General features: G+C 41.2%; 1 protein-coding gene across 1 annotated transcript; it reads right to left on the reverse strand.

Moving 5' to 3' along the window:
* Positions 1-3,902: 3,902 nt before the first annotated feature.
* LOC307234873 (endonuclease domain-containing 1 protein-like) lies at positions 3,903-5,480 on the reverse strand (the record flags this gene model as incomplete). The annotated part of the gene is made up of 5 exons (XM_080006738.1): positions 3,903-4,291; positions 4,447-4,603; positions 4,694-4,808; positions 5,177-5,277; positions 5,403-5,480. 5 exons carry the CDS (start codon positions 5,478-5,480, stop codon positions 3,903-3,905), a joined length of 840 nt encoding a protein of 279 aa, XP_079862864.1.
* Positions 5,481-11,010: the final 5,530 nt, after the last annotated feature.

The raw sequence follows: 11,010 nt of genomic DNA on the forward strand, positions 1-11,010 counted from the left end.
CTTGACAACGACGTCTCATGCTGTTCACAAGTCAACTTATTGTCTGCTGAGGCCTGGCACCCCACTCTTCTTGAAGAGTGGTCCTCAGGTCATTGAGGTTCTGGGGTACAGAGTTACGAGCCTCTACACGATGACTCAGTTGATCCCATAGGTTTTCTATGGGATTCAGGTCTGGAGAAAGTGCAGGCCACTCCATTTGAGGTACCCCAGTCTCCAGCAGCCGATCCCTAATGATGCGACCTCGATGAGCTGGAGCATTGTTGGTCATGAAGAAATGAAATGAGGCCTGTGTTGTTCATGCAGGGCCGCAATGACTGGATTAATGATGTTATTCAGGTAGTATGGGTGTATGTAGTATGGGTAGTGTATGTAGCCAAAACACTGCAAGAAGGTCCTGGGTTCAATTCTCATCTAGGGCACTGTTGACACCGTGCTCCGGCAGGTTATCTCCCAATTATGGTCCTTTCTGTGTGGAGTTTGCATGTTCTCCCCGTGCTCACATGGGGTTTCCACCATGTAACGTCAGTAAGGACTCTCACCAAAAACATGTACAATATCCTCGTCTGACGGACGGACAAGCCAGGATGGGTCAGATCCAGAGGACTCATTTCACCAGCCACCATTTGAAGCGTGTGTGTGTGTTGGACGCCGTCACTGCATGAATGCATGTGTTGTGGTTGCGCTGTGTGACAATTAAATATTCTTCTTTAAAAAAAAAAAAAGATAGTTTATCTTTATGATCCCCTTTTGTTATTGTTTGACAATTCCTTTCAAAAGATTTCGGTCTAAAACTATCTGGAACAGAACAATGACAAAAGCTACGAACACGGTTGACATCTCTTTGAACCAGTACGACGCAAACATCTGGCGGTTCAACTTTCATCCAAATCATCCACATACGGAGCAGATATTAGTGAAAAACCGACCAAATTTGACCCCAAGTATCCAGGTGGTCTAGCGCAGGGGTGTCCAAACTTTTTGCAAAGAGGGCCAGATTTGGTGAGGTGAAAATGTATGGGGGCCGACCATTCAACCTGACATTCTTTGAACCATTACCATTGTAAATTAACATGTAAATATGTAACTATATCACTTTGTACAGTTTGTTGTATACGTGTTTATTTGTATTTGCTTTTATTTTGCTTTGTTTTACTCTGCTGTGTGCAGCTAGGTTGACATTGCAAATAAGACTCTGTTGTCAATTGCCTTATCAGGATAGATAAAGGTTAAAATAATAATAAATTAAATGCAAATGAACTATTTTATGAAATCTGACTCCGAAAATTTTTTGAAACATGTATTTATTGATTTTGTTTTAACAAATCACATCCAAGTGCATTTTGACAAAGGATAGTATAGTCAAATTAAATGACTGAATTTGACAAAACTATGGTTTTGATGATTACAAAAAATTAATTCACTGAGACTTTAGTATTTATTCTCCTCAGAAGAATAAAAAAAAAAATTGACCTACATAAATGTGAAGGGTGATACTGAGATCTCGACTGCAGTAAACAGGGCAGGTCTGGCTCAAAAACAGTGGTTTTGATGCGCAAGATGTCACGCAGGTGAGAGTCACTTAGTCTTGTCCTCACGCGGTTCTTGTTAATGTTCATAACTGAGAACGTCTTCTCGCACAAGTATGTCGAGCCAAACGAGCTCAGCATTTTCTTAGCAAATGTTCGAATCTCTTGGAACCTGTCTTTGTCCAGCCGGCGGTAAAAGTTTACAAGAGGGAGTTGCTGGTGCTGACTGTGACACTCCACGTCACACTGCAGCTCAATGAGCTCCAGCTGCAGGTGAGCTGGAGCGTCATTAGGATCCACGGAAAAAGGAGAGGAAAAAAAATCTCCTTTTCAATGGCCGCAAAATCCCTGAAATGCTGTTGAAACTTCTCAGCCAGAGATGAGATCTTTGCTGCATACCTCCTCATTTGCGCAGTGATATTGTTTGCTGGAAAACTGGTCATCATTTCCTGCAGCGATGGGTAATGTGTGGTATTGGGCTGCATTTGTGACAGGTGCCTTTGGAAAAGTAGCAGCTATGTCCCAAAAGCTTTGATGTGTGAATACAACTGGCTTACCACTGCATTTTTTCCCTGAAGGCTCGTGTTCAGCGTGTTCAGATGTCGTGTTATGTCAACTAGAAATCCAAAATCAGCCAGCCAAACAGGATCGGAGAGTTCTGGGATCGGTTGTCTTTTTTGTGCCAAGAATTGTCCGATTTCCTTTCTGAGAGAGTAGAATCGCTGCAGTGCAGACCCTCGACTGAGCCATCTTACGTCGCTATGATACACAACATCTCCATATTCAGCGTGGATGTCGATCAGAAACTGTTGAAACTGGCGGTGACACAGGGCTCTGGAGCGAATATAATTAATAGCCTTTATCACCGGTTTCATAACGTGATCATATTTCAGATGTTTATTTGATGTTTAATAAATTCACCTTCAGTAAAAGGTTTGCAGTGCTTGGCAATCAGCATTGCCGCCTTGTTGCTCGCCTTTGTAGAATTTTCATTTGAGTCACGGGCTCTTTTGAAAAAGCGCTGCTGTGCCATTAAAACAGCTTCAAGTTGCTTCAGTTTTTCGGTGCGTTCGTTTGCCGTTAGCTAATCGTAGTTAGCATGTTTCGTCTGATAGTGCCATTTAATATTGAATTCCTTGAAAAGAGCCACAGTCGCTTGACAAATTAAGCACACGCAGTTGTTTCACATGTCAGTGAAAAAATACTTTACACTTGTCCTGGAAACGGCGGCCCTCGTTGTCAACTTTCCTTTTTTTAGTTCCAGTTGCCATTTTATAAATGGGCTTAAAATATACCACAGTGGTAAAAGTTCACACAGGGGTTACGCGGCGAGTGTGCGGCCACAGGTCTACTGCCATCCTCTGGTGAAATATAAAATTGCTCTTTTGTACGTGCTGGCGGGCCACATATTATTGATTTTATGACAGACGCTTCGGGCCGGTGGAAATTTAGACACGGGTCGGATTTGGCCCGGGGGCCGGACTTTGGGCATGCCTGGTCTAGCGTCTCCGACACGCCAACATTCAAAAAATAATGGAACGAGATGAGATTTAGAGTCTGACGCTTTATGACGTCATCATACCATGTCCAGTGGGAGACTCTGTCGCTTCGTAGTGGTTAGAGATTCAGACTAGGCATGTTTGTGTTTATCAACCCTCTTACCGGTTTAGATAGAAACTTTAGTCCACCGAAACTTGTGACCACGTCGAGTCGAGTCTCTGTGAAAGAGTGAATAGTTCATGTACCAGGAACACATCGGAAAAATAGAACCCCTGAAATTGCAATTAGTCATAGAAATACACCAATTTTTTTTTGTGTTTTATGGAAATGTAACTGTGGCAGTTTTGCCTACCACACACCATCCAAGTGAAGTTTTCGGGGCCCGCCGGCACAGAGAGCTTCAGCTCAAAAAGTTCACACGCTTTCATCTCAGTAATATTTTTGGAGGTATTTTGCATAGATTATTATTTTGTAAGTACTTCCTCATTCATTTCTTTGGTTGACCAATGTCAACAACTTCTGGAAAGAGGAACTTGTTGTGCTGTTTAGTCATCGTTAACTTGTTCGCTATTCATCCAAATTATATCTATCTTTATTTGACAAGTATTTAGAAAATACCTATGAATAAATAATGCATAAATGCATAAATAATGTCACTCTGCTCCTCCAACAACAATTTGTATGCCAACACCACCATTTATTTGTGATTGAACGTTAACAGTAATATGGTCACAACAGCGTGATATCTTACACCACTGTCACAGTATGAAACTGAAATGATATCACTGTAACCAATATCAAAGAACATCTTTGATACTAAGTCATGTGTAATACTTGATAATAATTAAGTACCCATCTGCAATGCTTATCTATGACTTAGATGCAGTTGTTGTAAAACAGCTCCCCTACTGGCTCATTGGTGAACTGCTGGAGGAACTCGACCAGCTCATCCAGAGAGTGTCTCTCCACCCAGTTGTCCTCGGTGTTCCTGGCCGAGCCGCCCCCGCTCTGGACGGGCCTGCTGTTGTTGTCCACACAGCAGTATGCGTTCCACAGGTAGTCAGGGACGTTCACCCTCTTGGTCTGGTTCTTGCCGATCCACTTGTCAGATGACGGGACGGCGCCGACCAGAACGTAGGCCTTGGAGCACTTGGCGCGGAACAGATCGGTGAGCTCGGCCTCGTACATCCTCCAGGCGTTCTGGTTCAGCTTGGCGTTCTGTGGGACCACGTTGGTCAGGGTGAAGGTGGCATTACGGCTCGGGACTGCAAGAAGGACAGAGGGGGAAGAGCGGTAAATAAATAGACACAGGATTAGTTATTTAAGATGTATAGGTAATGACATTGCCATTAGATGGACGTGGCTAAGACGTGACAGGAGGGTAGGGTGGAGAAGAGGAAGTGAAGGTTCATGTCGGAACCTGCATGGTGTCCATTGGGGTTGAGGTGTCCACGGTTGAAGCCAGAGTGTGTGTAGTCCTCGTTGAGGGCCTGTCTCTCCCCCTGGTAGACTCCAGGGTGGTCTTTCCCCAACCAGTAGCTGTCCTTCATCCCTGCCTGCCAGGAAGAGTTCACCAACTGCACAGGGACATGATGATACGGATCCTCGTATCCAAAACACCAAGATAAAGAAAAGGAAATCTAGGCAGAAGATCTTTCATAGCCAACCTGAGGCTCAACAAACCAGCGCTTCTCTCTGCCTCCGCCGTTGCTGGGCTGGAAGTGATAGGCTGAGTAGACAGCGATACGGTGGTGGGTGTCGTACAGAGTGGCAAAGTGGTACCTAGGTGCACGCAGATAGGGGAGTAATGTTAGTAGTAGCAGCTGTGCATCCCTTGACAGGATACTAATTTTGTCTTGAATTGGAAATATTTACATGTACTACCAGCATAAGATGGCAAAACCTCTTTCTATCTTCTGATGTACCCTCCGACATTTAGTTTGTATATACAATAAACAGTGCAGGGGAGGGCAAAATCACTCAAACACCCTATGAAAATGGAGTCTAACTCTGAGGTAACAATTTAAATCAGTTCAGCTATAAAAGAGGTCTGACAATTACCACTTTTCAATGCGGTAAAAGTCCAACAAAATTCAGTGTTTGAACATCCAGAAAGTAGATTGGTTAGTAGTAGTAGAAAAACATGTTACCTATTGACAAAGCGCTGGCAGATGCGGGCTACATCAGGGGTGGCCGCCCCCCACTTGGGCACCATGCCTCGGTAGAAGTACTCCATGCACTCTGGCACATCCTGAAAATGGCGAAAGAAATTGTGGCCATTGTGGCCACAAAACACTTTAAGCCTCAGCTCTCAGTTGGGGTTAACCGATGCACAGGGGTAAAAGTGTTTACCGAGCGGGTTTCAAGGCAACTCACCTCGAAGCGGGTCACAACGTCAGCGCTGATGAGAGAGAGGAGGGAGAAAAGAGAAACCAGAGCTACTGCGATCTGCATCTCGCTAGAAGACAGGTGTACTGTTATTCCCTTCTGCTGGGTGGGAAAGGAAAGGAAACAAAAGAGAGGGAAGAAGTGGGAGGAGAGAAAAGGAAAGGGTAGTATATGGTATTCAAGGAAAACTCATAACAAACGCACATTTCAGTGTTTTGCATGGTGTGAAGGAGCAATAACAAGGTTGAGTGTGTGTGTGTGTGTGTGTGTGTGTGTGTGTGTGTGTGTGTGTGTGTGTGCATGTGTGCGTGTATGTGTGTGTGTGTGTGTGTGTGTGTGTGTGTGTGTGTGTGTGTGTGTGTGTGTGTGTGTGTGTGTGTGTGTGTGTGTGTGTGTGTGTGCGCTCACCTGGAGACCTCCTGTCCACTTCCACGGAAAGCTTAGGACAGACCTGGCCTTTTTATACACAACTCACCCTTCACCTGTTTTTTTTTTTCTCTCCTCTATCTCTCTCTCTCTCTCTCTCTCTCTCTCTCTCTCTCTCGCTCTCTCTCTCACTTAAAATCTAGAAATTAAATCTATAAATTGTTTTAATTCATTTAAATGTAGTTTTTTATTTTTTAAGTACAATTTATTTCTGATCTTTATTATTATTATTATTATTATTATTATTATTATTATTATTATTATTATTATATTTTTTTGATTTTTTTTTGGGGGGGTCCAGCCCCGATGGAAAAACTGACACCAGTAGTCTATCGATGTCATGGATCCGCCAAACTCACAGACAAGATGAATAAAACGTGTAGTCTGGATGGTCCCAACATGCCGTCTTTTTACTTTAGGCTCATTTGACGGCTTTCGACTTTTATTTGGTATCATTTGAAAGTGGAGAATCAGAGCTTCCAAACAAGGTGTCACTTGTGCAAATCAAGCAAATGTTTTTAAAGCTATGACTTGTTAATGACAAGGGTGCGGCAAACTGTGGTTCTGAGATAATCACCTCCAAAGTTTTGTCCCACACCAGGTTCATTCAGCCAGCTCCCAGAATGAAAATGGGGTTTGCAGACAAACAAAGCCTCATGGCTACTTAACATTATGCTGAATGGGCCAATCACGAACAGTGTTGAACAGCGTCAACAACACAATTATTTTAGTTTTTTAAAACAGCTTTTATTTAAAAGTAAGAATATATAAGTTTTAGAAAAGTTGAATTATTTTGGAGTTTAAAAGTACAGACAACACAAGAAAATGTAGAGTCCATCAATTATGAGTCTCAGAAAATCTGAAATCTGAAATCTGAAAATCACCAACCTCAACAGACTTCGTCACGTCATCAACTTCTTCCGTTGTAACAACAACGGGCGTATCGTCGGTCTCCTCCGGTGGTTCTTGAAAATATTCCGTTTCATCGTCACATTCAGGTTGAAATCCGCTGTTTGAAATGTTCTCCAAGTCCGGAGCAATATCAGATTCAGCAGCGCTGTGGTTCTCAGCGTTGCTGTTGGAGAACTGACTATCATCGCGGTAACTGAAGTCCAGTACACGCTGCTTACACTGACTTGGATCCATCGCACTGGTCAGATTAAGCTCCACGATATGATTGAGATCTTCCTCCACCCGCTTTTCCTCATCCACAACAACACAGGGAAATGAAAGTTTTCACAGACAAGTGAAACCATCCTCGTCTTGTTTATGGAAGTGACGTCAGTGACATCAGCAATTCTTACTCGATGGTACAAGCCCCCTCCACAACAATGTCTCCGTTTGTGTGTAAAAGTAATACGATTTAAAGGTTGAACTCCATTAAAACGGTTTCCCATTGTGACTTCACATCACATGGAATATGGAGGAATGATCTTCACCTGGATGCTCGCTTTAAAGGAATCAATCGACCGGCATGTTCAGCGCTGTTCCGCATCCCGGTAAGTGAACTGCGTTTCCCCATGAAATCTAACGGGAATATTTAACTTTACGGTTTAAAATTTTTTTGTTATTTATAAATCAAACTCGGTTTTGAAAATACGCTGAGAAATAAAAAAAAAACCCACAAAGGAACACAAATCTGGAAAAATCGCATTTTCCTTCAAGAAAGGTTTTTTCAATTTATTTGGCTGCTCCTGGCAATTTTAGAAATGCGTGAGACAGCGGGTATTGCTGCGGTGAGTCACATTTCGTAAAAAACGGTATTTTTTATCGTCAACACAAAGTGCACGCATGTGCAAATGACGGCTAGTAGACTGTCTAGTAATTGGTCGACAACTGGGTCCTCACCAAGATGGCGGCACGTGCAAATGTGACTGACGTCAGACTTTCACGGATGTCATGGATCCGACAAACCCACAGACAATCTGAATAAGATTTGTATTCGGGGCAGTTCCAACATTGTAGGCTGTTGTTTTCTTGCAAAAAAACCCAGCAGGTTTAATGTAGCTGATATTGATTGGATGTCATTTATATATAGCCTTAAGTAGACTGAATTTATGTGAAGGAAGTCCTATTTTGATTCAAAGATTTGTACATTTGAGTTTATTTATTTCAAGGTTTATAAAATACATTTTTGGGAAGGCAATTTTCTGTTGATTTACAAATTGCAATAAAAAATGTGCTCCCCAAAATGGATGAATAATGGTGATAAATAATCATGATCACAATATTGACTAAAATAATCGTGATTATCATTTCAGCCATACAGTAGTCATAAAGTCCTACTTTAGAATGATAACCGCCGTTAGTTAGGGCGTAGGAAACCCACCCACAGACGCAAACACCGCCCGATCATAGAATTACACTGTAACCAGGCCAGAACCAATGAACTTCTGCAGTCACAAAACACACCAGAACAGAGTCAAAGCACACTTGTATATTGAACTTCAACGAAGGGCTGACTATACTGGACCCCGCGTATTGCTGCCTGCAGTTATATTTATAAGTATTATCAGTATTTACGGGCTGGACCACTATTGTTATTGTTCAGGGAAATATTCTCTGATATTTGAAATCGAAAACTATCTTGACCACACACTTCGGCTGAACCTACGAACACGGTTACGTCTTGTTTAAACTGGTATGTCACAAACCCCTTGTGGTTGAAATTTCATCTAAATTGGTCAACATGCGGTGCAGAAATCGATCAAATTTGATCTATATCACAGACGCGGTCCAATGCATTTCACGCCGAAATATGTCCTACCCGGACACTGCAAAAAGCATCCGACACGACTAAACTGGACCCCGCGTATTGCTGCCTGCAACTATATTTATTATTATCTTTATTATGTGTCATTGTCTACCAGACCGGTTTCTGTGGAGACTGTATTGGAGGTGTATTTGTGTTTCATTAATACACAATAATATCAGGCAGAGTATTATAGTATATTTTAGTATATTATACTAAAACCTAAAAACCATCAAATAAAGCATCCAAAGAAAATACATTTTACATACAATGGACAACGGCAGAAACAGACAAAGTCGTGAAAGTGGATGTGAAAACTAGATTTTTTTAAATAGCATCCCGATACTAAGACCATGTTTTTGTTTTTGCAATATCAAAAGTGTTCGAGTCTTTCAAAAATGTCCAGTGTGTGCATTCTCAGTTAGATAAGACGGAAACGTTTGTTCATGTGCTGGTGTTCCCACGATCACCGACCTCTTGGTTGTAGTCTGGTTAGTTCAATATGATCATTATACAGAAGTTCACTTAGAAATAATGAAGCTATATACAGTATACTGGTGTGAACCCCTTCATTCAGAGAGTCATTAAAAGAGGGACACCATCCAGGGATTTTGCATACGTTAGCTTCTAGTTTTGGAGATCAGTTTATTTTCCAGTGGAAGTGAATTAAGCCATTTTAGCTCAGGGCTGACCCATTGTGCAAAATAAATGCTTATATCTGAAATGCACACACACACACACACACACACACACACACACACACACACGCGCATGCACAGACACACACACACACACACACACACACACACACACACACACACACACACACACACACACACACACACACACACACAATTTGGTCTTAAAACCGCAAAATATAACGCACAGCATATCCAAATTAGCAATGTTGTTAAAAAGTCCAACCCGAGAATTAAACTAAAGGCAACAGTGAATCCATAGGGCCCAGGTAGAGACAGCACATCCAGAAATCCTAGTTTAGTCTTGTATATTAAAACGAACCAATTAAAATATATCTTTTAAGAGATAATGCAATAAATTATAATATTTAAATTAACCAAACGGTAAGCACAGTTTAAACATAGCGGTTCCATCCCTGTGCCAATTGTACAGATCAATCAATTTGCCATATTCAACCAATTTATATAATATTGTTTTTACATTTTATTTATTAGGCTTGTTTTGATTACTTTGCACTCTTCCGCACAACACACTCAACACATGTTTGCTGGAGGGCAGGTTTTATGAAATCAAATAAATTCTCGGGAAATTAAATAATTGATTAAATGAATTGATTACCGGGCCGGGCCAATTTAGGGGAAATATAAATAGGTTCTCTGCACAGAAAAAAAACATGAACCTCATGACCTCTCTTGACTTTCATCTAACCGGTCCTTATCATGCTTGAGAAAGTAAATAAATGTCCCGTGTGTTTGTAGAATGATTAGAAATCAGGCAATAAAGACATATATATATATATATATATATATATATAAAGGTGGTTACTTATTTAGCTCAGTATACGACCATGGCAATAATCAAATCAGATAGACAAAGTTAAAAATGCAAAAAATTAAAATAAAAAGCTATTTTCCCTTCTGTTTGTTAAATAGCAAATGCAGAGAGGCTTGATGAATATGATCCAATTATGGCCCACGATAAACCATTGTTGATGCTCAAACCTCCCGTCGGATTCCGGGGGTTATAATTATTTTCAAAAGGGCCGTTAAATCACTTAACATGGGTGAAATCTGCAACTTCCCAAAATTATCATTGATTCTTCATTTTTCAAATCGTATCTTTTATTAAAGGAGTCCACTCAGCGCGGCGCTCATTAAGCGTCGTCAAATCCTCACATTTCGCCGGTGTCACCGAGCAGCCATCACAAGTGTAATGAGATCCAAATAAAGCTTATTAAATGATGCGTAGTCATGTTCTAATGAGATACTAAATTAATCCCAAATGGAAATGTTTCTTTTTTTTTTTACTTCCTTTCTCAATATCGCTATTAATAATGTTAATAGAATATTAATATTTGAAAGAGTTATCGCCACAGGGCGTGGGATCAACCCTTTTCCTCAAGGTAAAGGGACAGGCACGCACACACTCAAGGTGAAATCTAATTGTTTTGGGAAGCAGCCATAACAGATCACATGAGATAAGATAACAAAAGGGGGGTAAAACTGTGTATTTAGTCACTCTTGCATTTTCCACATTTTTTTTTTTATTGATAAAGGTAGAATTTAAACGTCACTAGAGGGCATATAAAAAAACTAGGGGTTGAGGAACTGGATAAATTGCAGGTGTTATTACACGGGTCTGCCTCTAGGGGGCGTCTTTGAATCACGTTGAGCCTCATTTCGTCCCATTAACACTTGTGTGTCTAGAAAAAGTTAAATA

This window comes from Zeus faber (genome assembly GCF_960531495.2).
Source record: "Zeus faber genome assembly, chromosome: 9".
Taxonomy (NCBI): domain Eukaryota; kingdom Metazoa; phylum Chordata; class Actinopteri; order Zeiformes; family Zeidae; genus Zeus; species Zeus faber.